Raw genomic sequence first — 25,063 nt, 5'->3', positions numbered from 1 at the left:
GTGCGGGATATGAAATGTTTTGTAAATGATTTGATGACGTTATGCAATGACTTTACTATGATTTATGAAAATCAATCAAAAGAAACGAAACATGATAAATGAAAGTGAAAGATGGTGAATGGCAGTACTATATTCTCTGGGCCGTGCACGTGTCATTCTGTTATCTGGCGGCAATGCCACCTTCTAATAGGGGACAACGTCCTCGGTGGCACCCGCATTATGGAATTATATGCCACCTTATGATGGGGGACAACGTCCTCGGTGGTTTTGCCTGACATTATTGCCACCTTCTCATGGGGGATGAATATCCTCAGTGGCTTTGCCTTCTGTTACGATATCTGGCATTATATGCCACCTTCTGATGAGGGATAAATATCCTTGGTGGCTTTGCCTTCTGTTATGATGTTTGGCATTATATGCCACCTTCTGATGGGAGATGAATATCCTCGGTGGCTTTGCCTTCTGTTACAATGTCTGGCATTATATGCCACCTTCTGATGGAGGATGAATATCCTCGGTGGCTTTGCCTTCTGTTATGATTATGGCATTATATGCCACCTTCTGATGGGGGATTTATGTCCTTGGTGGCTATGCCTTCCCTCTACTCGCCAAAGTAACCAAAGAAAGTCTTCTGATAATGAAATGTGATAATAGAGATAATATGAACGGAAATGACTTTTAAATTCCTGATTCGAAGTTTATGTTTACGAAATGATTTTACTATATTCTCTTCTCCCTGTTTGCAAATAAAATGAATTGAAATGAATTTACGATGTTAGAGTAGTATGTTACTGAGCCTCGGCTCATGACGTTTTGTTTTTCTGTTTTAGGTATGCATACAAAGATGGGATGACGTAGCAGTGAGGATTAAATTACGTTAATTCATGCGACTATGACGGTTATATAATCCAAGTTTATGATCACTAGATGACGTAGCATCAGCTATGCTTAAGCTATTTATATATATTTCTAGAAGTACTACCACTATTATAGAAGTTTAGTGATATGAAAGAATGTTGCCTTGTACTTTCCCGGGCGGAAAGTACGGCAGTGACGCACCGATTAAGCTAGGAAGGTCTTCCGCTGCTAATCCTTGTAATTAATTAACCTAATAGTGATGTTTAGAAGTCGGGGCGTTACATTATCTGATTTAGTTTTTTTAGGTCTTAATTTTTTTCTCTTTTTCGTTTTTAGGCTCGTAATTTTTGCTTCATATTGGTTTTCTGTAGCTGTTGGTTTTGGATATGTATTGTAATTTTCTGTACACATATTAATTCGGATGGTATGTTTGTTAATTTTTTTTACAAATATTTTCTGTAATTTTATATATTATAATTTTCTATACATGTATTTTCTTTATTTAGGTTGAAATATTGTTTCTATGTCAATTCTCTATTTTTGTTGTTTTTATGTATAATTTTCTGTGTTCATGTTATTCGTCTGTATTTTTTTAATTACCGTACATATATTGTTGTAATTATCGTGTTATAAGTTGAGTTTTTGTGTGATTATCGTACTATCTTGTTGTAGATTGAATATAGTTGGATTGTTACATCTGATTTTTTTTTTGGAGTTTGAAATGTTCAATTTAGCTAGATTTGTAAATGTTCATTTTGGCTGGATTTGTAAATGTTAAATATGATTTTCTTTTTTGTTTAATTATCCCTATTATTGGACCGGATATAAGTGTTAACCTCTACAGAGTACACACAAAAAAGTACTTTATGTAAAGCACAGTACTATGTTTTGTATAAATTGCTTTTTTTTAACCCTCACAATTGTCATTCTGATGCAGTCATTGTAAGAACCGCATTAGTTTTTGGACTTAATGATGCGGTTCTTACGGAAAACCGCACCAGTTAACCTAAGTAACTGATGGTTTTCCTTAAGAACTGAATTAGTAAATCATTTACTGATCCGATTTTCGACTGGATTAGTAAATAATTTGGATCTGCTGCAAGCCCATCTGATGCTGACCAAAACCGCATCAGTAAACCCGATTTTGACCGCATCAGATGGGTTTTTTTCCACTAGTGATATATGAAAAAAAAAAAGGATTATTAAGTTAAAAAACAATAGATTTAGAAGAGGAGTCATTTAGCTATGTACACGTTAAAAAGCCTAGTTGTTAGAAGCCCATCAATCAAACATGGAACCAAAAATATCCAGACAAACATCCAATTGTCCTCTATTCATCGAAACAACATCCCCTAAGCCCATTACCCACTACCAACAAATATGAGCCCTTAGTGCGGTCAACCAAGATCAACCTTGGGCTCAACACCTTGTTCAGCCACTCTATTTCCTCCTCGCTTCGAGGATAAAATACCCAACCACACAAAATTATTCAGGTTAAGAAGAGAAAAAGATAACTGGAGAAAATTAAAAAACTGAATCTCAACTCTACAAGCAAGCATCGCCTAGTTATTTACCCCTCTCACACCAATAGTGGATCAAACTCATACAATAGATGTCATATTAGCTATGGCTAAAATCTTGGGGCTGACTTATAATAGCCCGATGGCTTAACTCAAGGAGAAAATTGAATGCATCCTTAATAATCAAATACAAAATTGGGAAACCAATAATGCATAATCAGAATGCAATTCATCTCATCAAAATAATCATCAATGTCAGCAATCTCATGGAACATAAGAGGACTTTGAGCAAGGGTCAAATGAAGCTCTCTTCGAAAACTCATATCATCACATGAACCAATTTTTTTTTTCATTCAAGAAACAAAATTAGAAGATGTTTCTATGAAAACAATTTGATCATTTTGGAAATCTACAGACATCAACTGGATGTTTTGACCTTCAATTGGAAATTCATGTGGTAGTCTTGCTTCTTTCCATGTGGAACACCACTCAATTTGTTGAAACCTATGAAATACCCACTTGTGAGTGTCCCACATTGGAGAAAAAGGAGAGAATAAACCACTTTATAAGATGAGGAGTTACTCCTCCGATCACCAATTGGTTTTAGGATGGAACCTCCTAACTTGTAAGTGGACTAAACTCTCCTCCTCCTTATTGGGTTACCCAGGCCCATTTTCATATAAATTTAAAAAATTAACATGGTATCAGAGCCCGGGTTGTGGGTCTCTTCTAAACTGGGCCTCTAATCAAGCAACTGGGTAAGGGTTTACCTCGACAGGATGTCCAGCCCCTAAGAGGATTATTTCTGATTATCTTTCCAGTTAGCTCTAAATTCTAAAGACACTCACAAGTGAGGGGGTGTGTTGAAACCTATGAAATACCCACTTGTGAGTGTCCTACATTGGAGAAAAAGGAAAGAATAAACCACTTTATAAGATGAGGAGTTACTCCTCCTATCACCAATTGGTTTTAGGATGGAACCTCCTAACTTGTAAGTGGACTAAACTCTCCTCCTCCTTATTGGGTTACCCAGGCCCATTTTCATATAAATTTAAAAAATTAACATAATTCAACTTGACAGCATGCTCTGTGAATTCTCACTAGATTGCTTTGAACTGCACCTTCTCCACTTTGAAGTTTGATTATATGCTCATAAATATATACAATCCCTGTGTTGTCAATGCAAGAGCTGATGTTTTAACAGAAATTGCAGATTACTGGAGAAAAAATGCAGTCCCTTGTCTCATCATTAGAGATTTCAATGATGTTCTTAGGGCCTCTGAAACAGGCAGATCAACATTACCTCAATTCGGATGTAATAATTTCAAAAAAAATTTGCAGGAATTACAATTGTTGGAAATTGCATCTTCCATAGTTGGATTTACATGGTTCAGAGGAAACTCGAAGAGCATCCGTGACAGAATGTTTGTTAATCCAGAATGGTTACCAATCTTCCCCTTCTTGAATGTGACGCTCTTGCAAAGGGGCCTCTCGGATCACTGCTCTTTATTAGTGAATTCCAATTTGAAAAATTAGGACCCGAAACCTTTTAGGTTTCGAAATTGATGTCTCACGGATCCAAAATGTCTGAAGATCGTGAAGGAAATTAAACCTGGTCCAACTCCTCTTCTCTTACCACGGGTGAAAAACTAAAGATGGTCAAAGAAAACTTAAAGCGATGGAATCAAGATGACTTCGGCAATATTGACTCTCAGATTCATAAATTGGAAACTGCCATTCAAGAGTTCGATGACAAATTGAACCAAAGAGATCTTGAACCTGAAGAATTGGAAGCAAAAAAAGAAGCGTAAGCAGATCTTTGGTTTTGGATGAAACGAAAAGAGCTATATTGGGCTCAAAATTCCAGAATTTCCTGGCTCAAGCATGGAGATCGCAACACAAAATTCTTTCATGCAATGGCTTCGATCAAAAGAAGAACAAAATTCATTAGCATCCATCGAAGTGAATGGCAGCACAATAGATGATCCCTCAAAAATCAAGGAGGGAGCAAAATATTTTTTCAAGGAGATATTCACTGAAGAATGCTCGAACAGGCCTATTTTTGAGGGCCTTGATTTTAATTGTTTATCTCAAGAGCAAGCCTCCTCATTGACTTAACCATTCACTAATGAGGAAGTGGATGTTGTTGTTTCATCATGTGATGGCTTCAATTTCATGTTTGTGAAAAAAGCGTGCGTGGCAAGTCATCAAAAATGATATATACACAATTGTTAAAGAATTCCAAGCTTCATCTCATCTTCGTAGAGGTTGTAATACAACTTTTATAGCTTTGATACCGAAGATTAATATGTCGAAAGAATTAAAGACTATCTCCCAATTAGCATGGTTGGGTACATATACAAAATCATCGCTAAGTTGTTGGCGAGAAGAATGCAAAAAATAATGTCTTCACTCATAGGCCCCCTTCAATCATCTTACATTGAAGGTCGTCAAATTCTTGACGGAGCATTGATTGCAAGTGAACTAATAGACTCATGCAAGAGAAAATATATTGAACCCACACTTCTCAAGCTAGACTTTCACAAGCCATATGATAGTGTCTCATGGAATATCTTGGAATGGATCTTAGTTCAAATGAAATTTCCTCGAGAATGGCGAGAATGGATCATTTCTGGTGTTTCATCCGCATCTGCATCAATTTTGGTGAATTGATCTCCTTGTTCACCTTTCAAACTCCAACGTGGACTAAGACAAGGCGATCCCTAATCACCTTTCTTATTTGTTCTAGTGGTTGAGGCTCTCAATCAAATCATAGAAAAGGCAACATCCTTAAACCTATGGAGTGACATTGGCTTTCCTCAAAGTGATGTGAAAATCACGTACTTGCAATATGCCGATGACACACTTATATTTTGTGAAGCTAATATTGATTCCCTCATGAACATCAAAAGAATGCTCGTCTTGTTCCAACTTGCATCCGGACTGCAAGTCAACTTTCACAAAAGTTCACTTATAGGCATAAACACTTCAAGTGAATGGCTCACAAAGGCGGCAACATCTCTTCTAGGTAAAACTAGTATTATTCCCTTCACCTGCCTTGGCTTGCCTATAGTTGGAAAAGCATCAAGAGCTCAACTTTTGGATCCTATAATTGCAACGATCTCTAAAAGAATTGCCACTTGAAAAGGCAAAATGCTTTCAATTGGAGGAATAATAACGCTTATCAAATCATCTCTTGCAACCCTTCCTCTATACTACATGTCCATCTATCCCATACATTCAAAAATTCAATAAACTCTCTAAATAGTTTCTATGGAGTGGAAATTCAGAGAAAAATGTACTTCCTTTGATTTCAGGTTAAATTCTTCAACTTCTTAAATCTCTAGGGGGGTCTTAGCATGTGTAATGTGATGCACAAGAATCTGTCTCTATTATTCAAATGGTTATGGCGGTTCTTTGATGACCCTACTCAATTATGGTGTCAAGTAATAAAATCCAAGTACAAATACCCATCAACATTCACAATTGCTAATTTAGCAATACCATCGAATGGGGGTCAATGGAAGCATTTATGTGTTGCTATTCTTAAGCATGCACTCGGGCACAAAATCATTGGCTTTAAAGGGGGGTGAGGAAATGTGTAAGTAATGGTGTTATTGCCTTTTTTTGGCATGACTCTTGGCTTGGATCAAATCCTCTGAAAGAAATATTTCCAAGGCTTTTCTTGATCTCAGCTTCACCAAATGCATCAATTGACTCACTACAAGAAAATGCCAAATCAACAACGGCAGAACAACGACGGCTACAAAAACAAACGGTATAATTGAAAATAACGATGGTTTGAAACTGTCGGCATCACCGACCGTTTTTAACTAAAATAACGACGGTGTTAACGGACGCTATATTTAACGACGGTTTAGAGGCGTAGGTGCTTTTAGTATTTTAGATTTTTTTGGGTTTAGGCGACGACTTTAAACCGTCGCTGATGTAAAAAAGGCGGTCGTTGGGTTTTCACGACTTAAAACACACTATCACTCAAACACGACTGTTTTTTCAAAATTTCCTCACACGAACTGTTTTACTCGTTTTTGAAGAACTTGGGTTTTTGAAGCTGAGCGAAACTTGGATTGAAGGGAATTCCGGCGACCGGCGACACAAACCAAATTTCCGGCGGTAATTTCTACCCCTCGTTGTTTATTAATTTTTTTTTTTTACTTTTTGTTGCCCTAATAATTGGGTTTTTGGATACAGGTGGCCAACACGCAGCACCTTACGTCGGCGCCGCGTAATTCACTACTTCAGCCTCCGCGCCTCCGCCACTATTCTTCCAATCCAGTCCGTAGCTTCTCTCCGGTAATTAGTGTTGTTGTTTAACAATTGTTGTTTATTGTTGTTGTTTAATTTGTTGTTGTTGTTTTGTTCTTGTTATTGTTGTCATTTCTGGTAATTAGTGTTGTTGTTGTTTAATATGTTATTGTTTAATTTTTTGTTGTTGTTTGTTGTTGTTTCACATTATGTTGTTGTTTAAATGTAAAAGCACTTACAACTGAATTAGTTTGTTGTTGTTGTTGTTTTTTCTCCCATAGGACAAAGACAATAAGGTCTTACATGGTTTCTTTAGTATGGAAAGATGGTATCAAGATAGAAGCAGTTGTAGCATGTCACAAGGAAACTTATGAATTCTTAGATATTATGGGCTTGTTAAGTTGTCTGTTAGCTGGTTGCTTTACATTCTACTGCCCTTTGTTTGATGTATAGAAATAATAGTAGACTTTGGGACCTTATTCTTTTTGTCCTCTTCAACAGTTTATGTATGTGTTTGCAATGTTATGCAGCTTCACTAGCTTGTTAAAGAGTACTAAATGATAATTGATGTAAAATGTCTTAGTTGTGCACCATAAATTTGATGGATCCCTCTTGTATTAGCCTTTTCTTTTTTAGCTATTTTTCTTTTGTTGTTTAATTATTTAGATTCATGTTGTTCATCTGTATATCTGTGCTTGGAATGTAGAATGTTGTTGGAATTGTAATATTAGATTAAATTCTTGATTGTGGATTGAGTTTCTGTTTTTTATATATGTGATTAGATGTTGTTAGAGGTGATTAGCACAAAGTCACTATCATGTAATGGGTAATGTTATAAATTTAATTTAAGTGTTTAAATAAATATGTTCGCATCATCATCTGCCTAGAATTGTAGAATTGTATGTATGTGGGTTGTTAATGACTATTGTGATTGACATGATTTAGAATTGTAGAATTGGTCACCATGAAACGGAAGGAGTGTTGGTGGATGTATGATAGATATGACAATGGGCGTAACTTCAGGCCCGAATTCGTGAGGTGGGTTGATGAATTCATTGAATTATGCAAAGCAAATCCCGAAAGCCCAGGTAAGGATGAAGTTAGATGCCCGTGTCCGAAATGCAAGAACAGACGTATGCATGACGCGGACACGGTTAAAGTGCATTTGTATAGGAAGGGATTTATACCTGATTACTACGATTGGTAATCTCATGGTGAAGAGTTACCTCAATCCTCACAAGAGTCATCTAAGCCATACCGTGAAATGATTTTCGATGCTCTTGGGAATAACCCTGAACCGTCCAATGTTGAAGAGCCTAGTGGAATGGACGAGGAGCCTAATCCTCAAGCGGCAAAGACGCAAAATTGGTAACAAGGCTCGTGTGGAGGGTTCTATTTGTAATGCGTACTTGTGTGATGAGATTGCAAACTTCTATTCCAACTAGCAAGGAGTGGATACCGAGACACGAGATTTAGGTCGTAATATTAATGATGAAGTTGATAGGATGCTCGACGAAAATGTCCCAGAGCTATTTAAAGTTATTGTGGTCAGCCGTCAAATGCAGGTGGAACACGATTTTTTAACTGAAGCAGATTTACAACATGCACACTTATATGTGCTAGCAAATACAGGCATCTTACAATAATTTGAGAAGTAAAACACTTGTTATTAATCATATTATTTACAAATTTAAATGCTATTTTAATTTAGACATTAATAATTGTTATAATTGGAAGGGATTTCGAGGACCACATTCTTCAAATTCGACCTACTCTACGTGCAGAAGATGTGAAGTAGAATACCTTGATTGGTTTAGATCGAAAGTGAGTTTGTTTGACTATTAAATCTCGCTTGATACAAAGCTGTATCTAACATATAAATTAATTTAATAGGTTATTCAAGACAAACCAAATGATGATGTACTATTAGCTTTAGCAATGGGTCCTTCGACATTAATTCGCACTTGGAATGGATACTATGTTAATGGATACAGTTTCCACACACAAGGATCAAGCAAACATAAGTCCACCATGAATTATGGAGTGTGTGTGTCTAACGACGGAGGGAATGATTTCTTTTGGATTCTAGATGATTTATTGAATTGAAGTTTACTAGTGCCTTAGGCAATTAACACTTTTATTCAAGTGCAATTGGATGGACAATGTAGGGGAATGAACATCGATCAATACAAGCTAGTTGAAGTCAACCACACCAAGAAATACCCCAAGTTTGATCCCTCTGTGCTATCATACCAGGTTAGCCAAGTATACTTCGCACCGTACCCAAGCCTGAAAAGAGATCACGCTCAATGGTGGGCTGTGTTTAGGAAAAAGGCAAGGTTGGTGATTGATGCTTCCGTTGACTTCGACTTCCTTTATGAGACAAGTGTTGGGACTCCAACTCTTTTTAATCCAAATGATATTCCCGATTATGAAGAGGGTAATAATGTCGAGCGTGTTCAAACAGATGATGAATATATTTTGTTCGAAGTCCCCTCAAGTGATGATGAAGAAGAGTCTAGTTTCCAGTCTGGAGAAAGTGAGGATGATGACGATGAAGATGATGGTTTTTGGGATGACGATAATGATGATGAACTAAGCGATGATGGGAATTCACTTTGATTCGTTTTAGCATATCATAGCTTGTTTTAAAGACAATATTAATATTAAAATCCGTGACTTTTGTAATGATATGTTGAAAATTACTAGTTATTTTGTAATGACGCTAGACTTTTCTTCAATTTCATGTTAGACGATATTTTGTAATGATGCTAGAATAACGAATAATCATATTCACTATGATTTATATATTGCTGTTTTTTATAGGTAATCATGTCTAAACCTACGGGGCGCGAAGGTCGAGATGGCTTAGGTTGAAGCAAAGGTCGTGGGCATTTGATTCTGAGGGAGCTTTCTGAGTCACCGGCAGCACCAGAAAGCTAGAACCATGTCTCAGAGATGCAAGGAGATCATTCACAAGCACGTGACTTTGGTAACCACGTACCAGAGACACCGAACATTCATAACGGGAAGGTTTTAAGCCCTATTGGATTGTGGTAAGTTTCTAAGTTAATATATGGTTCATGATATTTATATATAATGATATTGACAATTCACTGATTCACATGATTGTTTTCGATTCAGGTTTGATGATAAAAAGGTTAATGGGTCCATCACTGACATTTTCCAAGGCCATTTTCGAAAATCGTGGTTCAGCTACAGTGAGGTAGATGATGCCACAAGGACGCATTAGTGGAACTCATTCACCGTATGTATGAATCTAATTATGAAGAATGAAATTGATTATATTAGTTTATTGATTACTTGGTTTAATGTTTGCTTAAAGGGTCTTTATGAATAGGCTCCTGAGTTAGATGGCCAAATGAGGAAAGTGAACAAGATGAAAGCTGCATATCGTCTGAGAGACATGCGATACTGGGTGCTTAATAAAGCCAAAGAAAGGCCAAAATGGATGGGGGAAACCATCTATGAAGCTATGAACAAGAAAAGTGAAGACCCCGCGTGCCTCGAAAAATCCGAGGAGGTGAAGAAGAACATAAGAGGTGGGTCCCTGGCTAATCCAATTGAGCAGTTGCACTTTTAGGGTTCTATCTCGGCACCACAGCATGCTAGAAAGATCGTAAATAAAAATGTTCCAAATCTACTCCTTAGTTTAAATTTCATGATTTTTTCAGTATATAAGTAAAAACTAAAGCCATTGTTCAACAATGTGTACAGGCAAAGAGCAGAGGAGGAAGTACTCCCTACCGCTCCCGAGTTATTCTTGAAGACTCACTTTAAGACTATTCCTGGAAAAGGAGAAATTGCAGCAAACAAAAAAGCAAAGCAAATCTGGGACCATCTTTTAAACAAATATTTAAGCCATTTTAGGCCATTTTGCTATGAAAATGAGTAATTTTAAGTTTGTTTGAGTTATAAACATCATATATATACTTATTTTAATGTTTTGGATTGTAGGTTTGCTTGAAATTACAAAATATAGGCAAGTTAGAACCAAATATAGGTCATTTAGCTCATTTTAGCCCATATTGCTTGAAAATGATGAAAATGAGTAGTTTTGACGTAGTTTGAGTTGAAACACCTCAAACATCATAAATTAGTTTAATGTGTTGGATTGTAGTTTTGATTGAAATTACAAAATATAGGCAAGTTAGAACCAAATATAGGTCATTTAGCTCATTTAAGCCCATATTGCTTGAAAATGATGAAATGAGTAGTTTTAAGTTAGTTTGAGTTACAAACACCTCAAACATCATATATATACTTAGTTTAATGTGTTGGATTGTATTTTTTCTTGAAATTACAAAATATAGGCAAGTTATAACCAAATAAAGGTTATTTACCTCATTTTACCCATATTGCTTGAAAATGATGAAAATGAGTAGTTTTAAGTTAGTTTTAGTTACAAACACCTCAAAAATCATATATATACTTACTTTAATGTGTTGGATTATAGTTTTAAATAAAATTACAAAATATACGCAAGTTAGAACCAAATATAGGTCATTTAGCTCATTTTAGGCCATATTGCTTGAAAATGTGTGAATTTGAGTAGTTTTAAGTTAGCTTGAGCTGAAAACCCCTCAAACACCATATATATACTTACTTTAATGTGTTGGATTGTAGTTTAGATGAAAATTACAAAATATACGTAAGTTAGAACCAAATATAGGTCATTTAGCTCATTTTAGGCCATATTGCTTGAAAATGTGAATTTGAGTAGTTTTAAGTTAGTTTGAGCTAAAAACCCCTCAAACACCATATATATACTTATTTTAATGCGTTGGATTGTAGTTTTGCTTGAAATTACAAAATATAGGCAAGTTAGAACCAAATATAGGTCATTTAGCTCTTTTTAGCGCATATTGCTTGAAAATGATGAAAATGAGTAGTTTTAAGTTAGTTTGAGTTACAAACACCTTAAACATTGTATATATACTTATTTTAATGTGTTGGATTGTCGTTTTTCTTGAAATTACAAAAAATATAGGCAAGTTAGAACCAAATATAGGTCATTTAGCTCATTTTAGCCCATATTGCTTGAAAATGATGAAAATAAGTAGTTTTAAGTTAGTTTGAGTTACAAACACCTCATACATCATATATATACTTACTTTAATGTGTTAGATTGTAGTTTTAATTGAAATTACAAAATATAGGCAACTTAGAACCAAATATAGGTCATTTTAGCTTATTTTAGGCCATATTGCTTGAAATTGCGTGAATTTGTGTAGTTTTAAGTTAGTTTGAGTTATAAACCTCAAACATCATATATTTACTTAGTTTAAGGTGTTGGATTGTAGTTTTGGTTGAAATTACAAATTATAGGCAGATTAGAATCAAATATAGGCGTTTTAAGCACATTTTAGACCATATTGCTTGAAAATGCGTGAATTTGAGTAGTTTTAAGTTAGTTTGAGTTATTAACACCTCAAACATCATATATATACTTAGTTCAATGTGTTGGATTATAGTTTTGTTTAAAATTACAAAATATTGGCAAGTTATTACCAAATATAGGTCATTTAACTTACTATAGCGCATATTGCTTGTAAATGATGAAAATGAGTAGTTTTAAGTTAGTTTGAGTTATAAACACCTTAAACATCGTATATATATACTTAGTTTAATGTGTTGGATTGTAGTTTTTATCTTGAAATTACAAAATATAGGCAAGTTAGAACCAAATATATGTCATTTAAGCTCATTTTAGACCATATTGCTTGAAAATGTGTGAATATGAGTACATTATTTAACCAAATGCAGGAGACATACAACAAGAAACTAGATGATTGTACCACTCAAGGGTCACAGTCGAACCCTGATTTGTTGTATTGGGAGACAGTTGGTGGGAGAAATAGAGGAAAAGTGCAAGGGTTGGGTCAGGGAGATCATTTGTACTACAACTCTTCATCTTGGCGAGGAGATGGCTCTTCACAACCATATGAGCTGTCCATTATTTCTCAGCTTGAGGCGCAGGTGGAGGCAAAGGTCGCTTCACGGATGGAAGAAGTGGGGGCAAGGGTCGCAACACGGCTGGAAGAGTCAAACCGGGCCCTCCTGCAGGAAATGATGCGGAACATGTCTAATTTCGGCCACTTGTTCCCAGGTTGCAACAAACGACCCTCTCCAAAACGAAGACCAGACAATAACCCAGGGTCTGGTGGTGGCACTGGTGCTACAAAGACACCCGTGACAGTGTAGTTTGTTTGATTTTGACAAGTAGATTACTAACTTATTGTTTCTACATACTTAGTCTAACTGTATATATGCATTTAATGTCTATATATTTATCGGCATATATCTATCTTTGTTTATAGATGTGTAGGTATAATTTTTTAGAACTCGACTTTTGCTTGATTTTCCGACACCGGGATCTATTTTGCGTATATATAGTTAATCTAGGTAGTTTGTCTAATTATATACATTTAGTGTCTATGTTTATCGGCATCCAGCTTATTACTTTCTAGATTTGTCGATATATATTTTTGTAGAATCCGACTTGAACTTTATTCCTCGACATTGGGATGTATTTTGTGTACATAAATCTAATCTATTTCATATTTTTTTAGTTTAAAATATAGAATGTGAAGGAGGCGATGCAGGAACAGGTTTAATGTAGTATATTTCGGTGATGTCGTGCAGCAAGTACAAGTTTAATTATAATTTGGAATATTATAATATTATTTAATGTAATTAAAAATAATAACGACGGCTAAACATCAAACAACGACGGATAAATGGTCGTTGTACAAGAAAGTAATGGTGCCATGAATTTAAATACAACGACGGCTTCCAAATATTGCGACAGTGTAAAGCCGTCCCTGAAACAATGACTGCTCACAAACGTCGTTGATTTAACGGTAGTTCACAGCCGTCGTTGTTTTAGTGACGGCTTTAAGCGGTCGGTGCTACCCAAATCAACGACGGCTAGCAAAACAGTCGATGCTTTAGTGAAAAACGGTCGTTGACTGCCCAACGACGACTTGACCGTCGTTGATTGCTAAATTAGCCACCAAAACTGCAACATCCGTTAATCAACGACGGTTGACCGTCGTTGCCTGTTTCACCGACGATATTTTTGTAATCAGCAGCTTGTAACCGTCGTTGATTATGTATTTTCTTGTCGTGACTCCCATGGATTCTAGGAAGGGTTCGATTAGGTTTGGACATTCTCTTAGAAACGCACACTTCGTCCTCGAGGTGAGGAGGAAAAGCTGCATCATGACAAGCTTCTATAGCATGAATACCTCGCTTATGACAGTGAGGACAAATTAATATGGTCCTACAGTAGCTCTGGACACTTCTCTTCAAAATCATTCACGCTCGAGCTTGACCAACTAAGCCATCTCCCTCACCATGATGCGATCAAAGGTGTGTGACGAGGACATGTTCCTCATAGAATTGAAGTTTTTGTTTAGACAACTTTACTTGAGAAATAAATACAAATCAAAAACTTGCTCATCTTGGAATCATTCCAGCAGAAAACAATTTATGCCCTATGTGCTTGCAATTTCCTGAACACTCTAACCACCTACTGCTGCATTGCGCATTTGCCCAACAATTATGGTGTTGGTGGGGTAACTTATGGGGCATAAAATAGGCTTTCCCCAGCAGTCTTAGGGATGCGTTGTACAATGGCATATTTCTAAAGGAGGGACCTTCTTCAAAAAGGTATGGGTTTCGTCCTTCTTCATCATAGTGTGGTCCATTTGGAAAGAATGCAACCAAAGCATCTTTAAAAACTCTTAAAACTCGACCAAAAAAATCTTCAAGATATGATCCTTTTAAGACTTGGATGGTGGATAAAAGGATGGTGTGAAGATTTTCCATACTCCCCGATTAACATTCAAAGAAATGCACAATGTTTACCGTGGAAAGGAGGCTCATTATTATTGCATGAACCTCAAACCATTCCAATTCCATGTGAATGGAATCCTCCGGAAATTATTCATCTCAAGTGGCATCAGTAAATCCCATTTCTCTTTCTTCGACAACAGGAAGGGTCCTTCGCAATCATCTTGGAAATTTTGTATGTATATTCTCCTCTCCCTTTTCATTCATGGAGATTAACTGTGCAGAAATTTTAGCAATCCATCGTGCCATTAAAATCTCAATCTGATCATGTGAAATCACGAGAAAAAGGCAATCTAATATTGGAGTTGGACTCGTCCAATGCTGTTCTATGGAGTAATAGTAATTTTGGAGGGCCTTGGAATATAAATCATCATCTGAATTTCATTCGCAATGCGTGCAAAAAGTATCTAAATATTCAGGTTATTCATAAAAGTAGAGACTTTAATTTCGTGGCTCATACACTGGCTAAACAAGGGCTTCTCAAGCAAAAACAAATTCATAGCGTGGCTATAAAAACTGCAATTGTAGTACCTATGATCATTCTTTTCTCCCCTCGCTATTCCATCAGATAGTTGGATTTTGATGGTTGTTATTTGTGATCAGTATGGACGGAGTACGTTCATCATTATATTGTGAATGTAAGGTTTTATGCATGTGCATCAGTCTTTATTGCATTGTATTAGATAGATGCATGCTCATGTAAACCTTCTTGTAATTTGATGATTAGGGATAAATGACTTCCTCTTCTCTGGGTGTGGCAACCACTATAAAAGGTTCTTTATTCTGATAAGGAATATCTGGTTTAGAGTAGTGATTATTTATCTCTTGATGGTTCAATGAAATGAAACTCAAATTATCAAAAAAAATACGGGTTGCATATAATAACTACAACAATTAGTGGCGCAATCAATAGAAGCAACAAATAAGTGCTAGGTGCTTCGTCATACCTTATGTGAGGTTTTCCTTTGATGTAATTAGTCGAAATCACTGCTCCATACCCTTTTTTATTCTTGATTAAGCGATGCAGTGGGTGAACAGAAAAGCAGGACACCCTCGCTCTTTCAGACATGGAAGGATGGGGATATCTTATCTTATATAAAAAGGGAATTGGGGTTTGGGTGCACAAGGGTATGTGCACCGACCCAACATTCCACAAAATTTCAACTACTGCCCCCATGTATGATGTCACTTCCTTCTTCCTTTTTTTCTTTCTTTTTTTGTTTCCTTTATTTTATTATTTATATCTCAAACACAACAAGATATCCATATAATTCGGAAACTTGCTTTCCCTTCACCATAATCTGAAAACATAATGTACTACTGAAATTATAGTACACATGGCACATTTGCAAATCAATATACATAAACTGAGATGAGATCAACCTCCTTTTATTTCTTTTTTTCCTTTTTTCCTTTTATATTAGGTGACTTTTTTTTTTTATAAACAATATTCATATCTTCACTCTATCCAAACTTACACAATACTTTCTTTTTTATCTCCATTTTTTTTCTTATTTTTTTTGTCTTATCCCTTGAGTTGACTAGGCAATATAATTATCCTGTCCTCTCTTCTTTTTTTTATTTATTTACTTTTCTATGTTCCTTTTTTGCTTTTGTTTTTCCTTTTTTTCCTAGGAGATGTTTACAATTTAGATTACTTTCCAACACCAATACACCATGATATCTTCTACCATGTCAATCACGCTATTTATGCACCATCTTAATTGTTCCATTCTTTCATTCTCTCTCCTCTCATTAGGGATGGCAAAGGATCGGTCTTGGATCAGATTATACATAATCCGACTTTATCCCTATAAGAAGTCATATTTTAAATTTTTAGTTCGACTCCTATTTGGACATCCTACTCCGAAAATTTGAGTTTGATCCGACTTAAAATTCTAACATACGACTCCGATCCGACTATTTTTTAGCCCCATTTTTTAATAAAAAATCTTCTACAATACATATAATCTAATTATTACTATTTTATTAATAATCGTATGAAAATTATATATAATTAAATAATCTAAACATTACTATTATTTTTAACAATCATTTCTTCAGTAGAAAAATCTTAAATAATACAATTGTCTTTAAGCCAGAGCCAGATTATACATACATAACACATTAATACAAATAATAAAAGGATTAATTGCCTTAAAGTCGGAGTTGGATCCGGGTGTCGGATTTTTTTATGGTATCCGACTCCAACCCTCCTCCGACTCGGAGTTGGACTTTTTAAACGAAATCGGATCATTTTTTTTATCAGAGTTGAATCCATTTTTTTCTTTCGGATTGGATTGTCATCCCTACCTCCCGTGTTTGTTCTATGCTCCCTCAACTCGATTTCAAAAACTGCATTTTCGCGGGCCAAAAGGAATGATCTCTAATGAGTAATGCACGAAACTTCTATGCAACCAACGCCTCATTAGCTGATTCACAAAATGGGTCTTATGCATCCCGTCTTTGACATATAGTTTTAAGTTATTTCCTCCGTATCAAATTAAATGCAACAATTCCCTTGACACGGAATCCTAGGTAAAATTTCTTAAGGTAAGATTAATGCAAAAGTTTAGCATGTGTGTAGATTAATAAGGAGAGAAAGTGGGGCCAAAAAATAAAGGGGAACCAAAACTGGGGGCATTTTGAGGGGGGAGGGGAGCTATGGGGACTGCATGTGGGAGTAAATTTTGGCTCCAAAATTATTTGCTCCAAAATTTCAGATTTTTAGGACATAAATGTTTTGACACGTAAATTTCAAATAAGGCCCACATAAACATTCATGATAAATCATATCAACATGAATATTTAAACAACACGTGTTATCGTAGACACATGAATTTGAAGCAAAATTTATGACAAATGTCAGCATGCATGGTACATTTATTATAAAACTGGTATTCAATATATACTTACACAAACACACACACACACAAACACACACACACTCAAACAAATACTACCACAACTTTGAAAATATTGTTACTTGTAATGGATGAAACACATCGAGTAATGGAAACAAGCATTAAGATAATTTTGCGTGACATGCTTATACAACTTAATCTACCAGTGCCATGTTATGGAATTCATTCTGCCACTGATGACAAACTGAAGGCATACGTTGAAATTCATGGAGTTCCAAACTTTCCACATACACTAAGATTCGTCGGAATGACTTCTACAGAGGTCAATCTTTCATAAGAGAAACTGCAGCTCGAAAAGCCATTAGCTTTCTTCGAAATACATACAATGTTGACATTGGAGATTACAATTATTATCAAATGAAATTGCTGGAAGATAATTACCGACACTTACTTTTTCTGTACAACAAAATGTTTTAGAACTTATTTGTGTTATTACATAATGTATCCGAATCTAAGATTAAAATCTATGTAACAATCTATATAAGATATGGTAGAATATGTATTTACCTTTTTTTTACAAGTATTAATATATTTGTATTATGTTTTTTTAAGATCAGATTGTTTTATTTACTACATCCATATTATGTCATAATTATTTATCTAAGGGTATAAATGTTCTGACACGTAAATTTCAAATATACAGTCCACATAAACATTCATGCCAAATCATATCAACATGAATATTTAAACAACACGTGTTGTCGTACATATATGCATTTAGAGCAATCTTTGTGGCACATGGCAACATGCATGTCTCGTACTCAATATATATTCACACACACACACACACAGATAGAAAGAAAGTGAAACACATACACACTCATTCAAATACTCCGAAAACTTCGAAAATATTGTTGCTTATAATGGGTGAAACACATCGAGTAATCGAAACGAACATGAAAATAATTTTGCATGACATGCTGACACAACTTAATTTACCAGCGGCACACTATGGAATTCATTCTATCACTGCTGACGAATTGAAAGCATACGTTGAAATTCATGGAGTTCCAAATTTCCCACAGACACTAAGATTCATCGGAATAACTTCAACAGAGGCGAATCTTTCACAGCAAACTGCAGCTCGACAAGCCATTAGCTTTCTTCAAGATACATATAATCTTAACATGGAGACTACAATTATTATCAGATGAAATTGTTGGAAGACAGTCATCGACACTTACATCAGCTATACAAAAAATATATGAGAACCTAATTGTGTTGTTGCATAATGTATTCATGTTCAAAATTAGATTTTATGTAATCAACTATGTTTTATTAATATGTAATATATGGTACAATATGTATTTGTCTTTTTTCACAAATACTAATATATATCCATTAAGTTTTTTTTAAATCATTTTGTTTTATTTACTACATCCATATTATTTCATAATTATAGTTACTTTAACAAATATTATTATATAGAAATGACAACAACTCAATTTCTTTATCTATCCTTAATACAATATTATAACAAATAAAAAAAATGTATATACATACATCATATGCGGATAACTATCAACATTTTACTTAAATCAAAGTCATTCAATACTATGACACCTTTTTATAACTGACTAACTGGTTGACACATATACAACAACTTTTTAGACACGATATAATAAAGTTTACATTGAATTGACCACCTGTCTTACACGTATTTTTGTAGATATCTACATCAAGACACGTAGCTGAAATTAAGTTTGTTCATAGTTTACCTTTCACAAATCTATTTCAGTTCCTTTTGTATTCTATATAAATACAAAAAAAAAAAAAAAACATCAACAAGTACAATAGTTCGTCCCTTACATAGTAATTAAGAATGTACTCATACAACTTACATATCTTAAAATCTCAAATACTATTTGCTTATAATTGATTAACACTCTCTTTTCTATTTCAGTATCAATGGAAGAACCACGTCGAGTAATTGAGGTAAATATCAAAATTATATTAAATGATATACTAATGCAGTTAAGTCTACCACATGCAGATTTTGGAATTCATGCGGCAATTCACGACAAAATAGAAGCATATGTCGATCTTCATGGAATTCCAAACGTTCGTGGACCTCTACGATTTATTGGATCATCATCTACACAACTAGGCCCTTCACAACAAAATGCAGCAAGAAAAGCAATTAAATTTCTAGAAGAAACATATAATATTGAAGTTGCAGATTTCAACTACTATGAGTTCAAAATATTGCAAGATACAAATAGCCATCTACTTCAAGAATACAATGACTATATCCAAGATCAAAGATAAAAAAACTTGATGTTGCTATCTCTTAGAAAAGTATATTTTATGTAAAATAATATATCATAGGAATGTAATATTTTTTTTTCCTTCGATGTTTATATCTTGGTCTACATGTAATTATGCCCAAAATTAAGCTTTTATATATGTATCTTATAAATAGGTGTGTATGTAAATAATATTTATATATATAACTTATTATATGAAAAATATTATTCCAAATTGAGATTATTTAAATTCATGTTGGCTACGCGCGGGTGGGGTGGACAGGCTTGGTAACTAGTGAAAATTGTAATTTACAAAAGAAAACTTGAGTAACTGTGCGTTGAAAATGCTAACTCAATTACAAAAGAAAAGGGAGAGGAGGGCGATGCATGCTAATATTAGCGTAAATAAGGTCCACACAAGTCTTTTTAACGTGTACATAGCATACGTGGTAAAGTCTTGATATCTCAAATTAGATTCACAACATACTATTCATAACCGCATTGGTACATATTTATTTAACCCACAAATCCACAAGTTACAATATTACATTCAGATTTTTATGCTATTGTAGCTCAATGTTTCCAATAATACATGCCACAATACCACATCACATTTTTGACAATAGATACATTATTACAAAATAGTACAAGTTTCAACATACAAATGCTTCCAAATGCCGGCCATAATGATTATTGAGTCCTACCCATAATCTCCTCCTCAACAAGCACCCAATTCGACGAAAGTGCTAGCAGTTACGACTTTAATCATATATCTTGACCCCTCTTCCTCTGATGAGACATGCCGAAATATAGGAGCAGAAAACCATGCATACGCAATTAATTTGCAACCACCACCCCTCTATGTTTATTGACTAAATCACCACTGAATGGGGTGGGTAAAACCTGAAGTTCATAGTTACGTAAAAGAGTTCTATGAACAATAACTCAAAGTACAAACTATTAACTTTGCATAATATTTGGAGAAGATGACAGTCTTCCGGCTGGGGAGGAGGTTCCTTCAGTTTTTTGGGTCTTGTTTGACTTCTTGTTGGTTGTTTCAGCCTTCATGCTTTGCTGTTGCGACCGTACTTTCACTCCTCTTATCATCTGTAAGTCACAATTTAAGACAAGATTAAATTTGCATTCCTAATAAAATGATTAATTTACTTACACACACATCACGATTCGTTCAAAAAAGATACAGAGTATCTGGTCATCGAGATTCGAGACAATAAGTCATCATATGATGGTAGCATTGAAAGAAAAGAACATAATACAGGATGCTTATTAATAATCTCAAGGTATGAAAAACTACAATCTCTTAGAACAGAATTGTTTTACTAGACATTTTACTGAAATGGTATGTGGTAAATTGTCATGTCCTGATCCTATAGAAAGAATTCCACATCATTAAGATAGTCCAGTGACTAGCAGTACCTGATTAATAACACCAACTAAAACAGGGTCGCAGAGAAGCAAATTAGTTGAACGTCTCACTAATATATTCATCTTTCATAGCTCTAGCTCTCTGAGAGACTTTTCTAAGACATATAGAATCAATATCAACAACCAGAAATATAGATCATGGAAGCACAAACACAGTTTTATTAATGTTTACAAAGTAAAATAAAAATAAGGGTTTTTTGTGGGGAAAGACCAATTAAAATAGACTCCTTCAGTTTCATTTTAATCTACATAGTTACACTTTTCACGCATGTCAATGCAAAACTTTGAGGACAAATATCTTTAGTTTTCTATTTGTAAAAATTAGAAAAGAGTACATATTAACAAAATACATATTATGATGAATCTAACAAGATCCCACATGACTATATTTTCATCCGCGTATAAATGACAAATGATGGTCAAAGTGAAATTTGTGAATAGTGTAAAATATTAAAGTGTAACAATTAAAATTATATGGAGAGAGCCGGGTTTTTGTGGGAAAACACCACTTAAATTTTTTTTTTTGGAGGGAATGACCAATTAAAATACTTCCGTTGGCAACTTAACGCCATATTATGATTTTCAAGCCATAAAAATTCCCCATAAAAAGGTCGAAAATCAATATAGCAACTATGCTTTCAAAGTCCAGACCAAGGGATACTCCCTCCATCCAAAATTAATGGCCACAAATTTACAATAATTTTGTTAAAAGATCACTTAACAGTACAATGTTTTGCAGAAAATTAATAACTTTTCCCCGTCCTACTAAGTTAGTAGTATGCATGACTATTATCTACTGATGATCTGGTTATCATTAAGTGGAAACCCGAAGTACAAAAAATGTTAGATTTTCCATAACAAGTATTGAGATATACTCCTTATAATACAAAAAAGTTCCTAATAATTTGATATTCAAGTATAGATAGCACTAGAAGTTGTCTGATAATGTTGCAACTTGCAAACAGTAAGCTTAAAGAACTAGATATGGTGCAAGTTGAAGAAATGAAAGTGAAAGTCAGAAAAATTCCCCAACATATCACAAGTTGGGAGAAAAGCAGAAATGTGGCAAAAAGAGAAGCATACACATTGTTTGCCACATTTAACATCTGAATAGATGATCAACAAGTTGCAAAAAAGGCAGAGAAAAACATGGGAGGAGAGAGAAACATACATATTTGCCACATTTAACATCTGAATATATAACAATGAAGTCCCCTTCTTGGAGTCCATTTGATCTTACAAAATCCCCTGAACACCAAAACATACATACCCATTATTTCAAAGAAGCGTGGAAAAAGAAAAGACAAAGGTTAAGTAATACCAAGTTGAAAGAAAAGAAATATGGTACCTGTGTTCTCAAGGAGATACATCCTACTTTTATTGTTAGGCCAAAACCTGACACTCCAAAAAGAAACAATTATAACATTTTGTCAGGCTTCACCATTAATCAAATATAGCCAAGATGTAATTAGGTTAATAAAGACATTTATTGATTGAACGTTAGAAGTATATGATACCTATAACGCATGTTCCACACACGAGAGGTGCCGATATCTTCCATTGCAATGGGAATCCCGTCCCTCGCCTCTAGCTCCGGCAAATGCGTCTCTGCTTCCTTCTGATTTGATCAACAACCCATCAAATTATGTAATCAGGTTATTTGCAGATTAAAACAAGCACGACATTCATAATTACATATAGGTAACTACATTACCTTGGGTAATACAATCCTCCCTAGGTTACCCACATCACTTTGTTTCAGCACTTTTTGAAGAAGGAATCTCAAATTCTTCTCCGTTTTCCAACCCTATAATTCAAAATCAGCCGATTAATTACAATTTAATTTAAATTTTCATTTCCCATGAAAAAATGGTAAACTTTCTACTTTATAGGGAAAACAAGAATCAACCATAAATATAATTTCCTATAAAAATAACATTGCACCACACCAAACAAAAATTCCAGAACAAGAGTAAATCAACTTTAAATCACCTGTTTCTTCTCAATTCCAACTTGCTTTGAAAAGCCATTCCCGGGCCTTTCAATAGCTGGCTGTGGTGGCATCATTTGCCCTACCATAGGACCCGAACGGTTCACTTGAGGCGGTGGCACATGCGATGGAGGTGGAGGAGGCCAATACACCCAATTCCCATGTGGAGCAACCCCACAATTTCCATTCCCTATACCAGCTGCATGCTGCTCAGCCATCTGATTAATCATCTGCTGATTAACCACACCATTACTATTATTATTGTTCTGACTATTAGTATGCGAACTCCTATGATTATGAGAGAAGAACCTCCGCTGTCTCGCCATCCGCTTCTTCCGAGCCTCTTTTGTTGCAGACGACCCCAACCTCACTAACCCCTCGGCAGGGCCTGGATGATAATAGAACCCCGGATATGCAGGAGGGTTTCCATACCCTCCAAACTGAGTTGCATCACCAAACGACCCGTAATGTGGACCCAACCCATACTGCATCGGGGTGGGTCCCCATGAGTGGTGGTAATCCGATGGCGGCATAGGAGGTGGATAGGACGCCATCGGCGTACCACCCGAATACAAATCCCCACCCATATAACCAACCCCAGGTCCAAACCCTGCGGGAGGAGGCGGGGCCGGTAACGAGACCATGGGAGCTGAATCACTCACAAACGAGGACGGAGCAGGAGTAGGCTGCAGCCACGTTGTCGGGCTGAAGCACTGCTGCTCTGTTTGACCACTAGGGTTACCACTAGGTTCACTAGGAGTAGTACTATTCTTATTGTTATTATTCTCATTATTAGCATGCTCTTGGATTGAGTAGCTAGGGTTATGACTATTGTTTACACTAGCAACTTGAATTTCATCCTCAACGGCCGTCGTCATACGCTTATTCTGAAGATGATGATTTTGCACCCACTGCAATATCAACTTCAGCAACTGTTTCATCCCTTCTTTACCACCTCCTAACCTTTTCGCTGCGTTCTCTATGGTGGACTTCTTAATCTTAATATTCCTCAAATCCGCCGCTGATATCATCTCTTTATTAGACTTCAACCACTCAAAGAACACCATAGCTAAATCATCCGGAGACGAACCCGATCCAAAGTTTACCCCACCGTCTTCACCGCCTCCGCTGCTTTGACCAAAAACAACATCCACCACTCCACCACTAGTAGTATGACTTGTAGTAATACTACCACCACATTGCTGCTGCTGCTGCTGCATGAACTTTTCAAACACCCTATCATCATCATCGTCATCCACAATTTTATTCTCTATAACTTCCGCCGACTGAAGAAACCGATAATGGTTATCTTCGCGCTCATCCCCATCTCCATTTTCTTCGAACAACGGAGATGGGTCCCAGCAAATATCAGTGTTCTCAAGCAAATCTATGCACCCAAAATTCTGCATAATATCCATGCACTGATCCACATCATCCAACACCATCCCTACTCCCTCCTGAGATACTTCTCGACGATGATCCATCGGTGGAGGAGCCACAATGTCTACTGATACTGCTGTCGATGAAGATGGATCATGATCTGCATCCGACTTTAAAACAGCCCATGAAGCAGCCCCAGATGAAGCGGTGGATGCAGAAGACGACGTAGCCGTCGAACAAGCACCAAAAGGCTTCGTAGTACCAACTGGAGTCGAAGACGATGAAGACGAAGACGACATGCAAGGGAAATCTGGTAGTGCCGGGAAATCAGCACAGAACAAAGAACATGGATCGCTTACATCCACATCTAAAAACTCATTATCAGTATTAATTTCATTGTTGTTCTTAACACTATTATCAATATTTTCTTGTTGCAAAGAAGCGGTTTCAAACCAGATCTCTTCCTCATCTTTCATACCTTCTTGAGGAGTATGAAACACCCCAAATTCTTGCAGATCTTCGCCATGCAACTCCAAATTCTTCATCCCCTCATTC

At 35.7% G+C, this 25,063-nt stretch overlaps 1 protein-coding gene across 2 annotated transcripts in view; it reads right to left on the bottom strand.

Annotated features, from left to right (window-relative positions):
* Positions 1-20,179: 20,179 nt before the first annotated feature.
* Positions 20,180-25,063, bottom strand: part of LOC104899487 (B3 domain-containing transcription factor ABI3) — a 5,926-nt gene continuing 1,042 nt past the window's right edge. The window contains exons 1-6 of one of the 2 annotated variants that reach the window (XM_010686684.3): positions 23,131-25,063; positions 22,853-22,945; positions 22,656-22,756; positions 22,487-22,539; positions 22,310-22,386; positions 20,180-20,799 (exon numbers count right to left, since the gene is read on the bottom strand). The exon at positions 23,131-25,063 is cut by the window's right edge and continues 1,042 nt beyond it. In XM_010686684.3, coding sequence (XP_010684986.2) covers positions 20,653-20,799; positions 22,310-22,386; positions 22,487-22,539; positions 22,656-22,756; positions 22,853-22,945; positions 23,131-25,063 — 2,404 coding nt within the window. In that variant the 3' untranslated portion in view covers positions 20,180-20,652. The remainder of the gene's footprint in view (positions 20,800-22,309; positions 22,387-22,486; positions 22,540-22,655; positions 22,757-22,852; positions 22,946-23,130) is intronic. The other variant, XM_010686685.3, reaches the window with a different exon arrangement.

Source organism: Beta vulgaris, chromosome 7 (assembly GCF_026745355.1).
Source record: "Beta vulgaris subsp. vulgaris cultivar EL10 chromosome 7, EL10.2, whole genome shotgun sequence".
Classification (NCBI taxonomy): Eukaryota; Viridiplantae; Streptophyta; class Magnoliopsida; order Caryophyllales; family Amaranthaceae; genus Beta; species Beta vulgaris.
The sequence above is the reverse complement of the archived record's forward strand: the minus strand, read 5'-3'. Positions and strand labels throughout refer to the sequence as shown.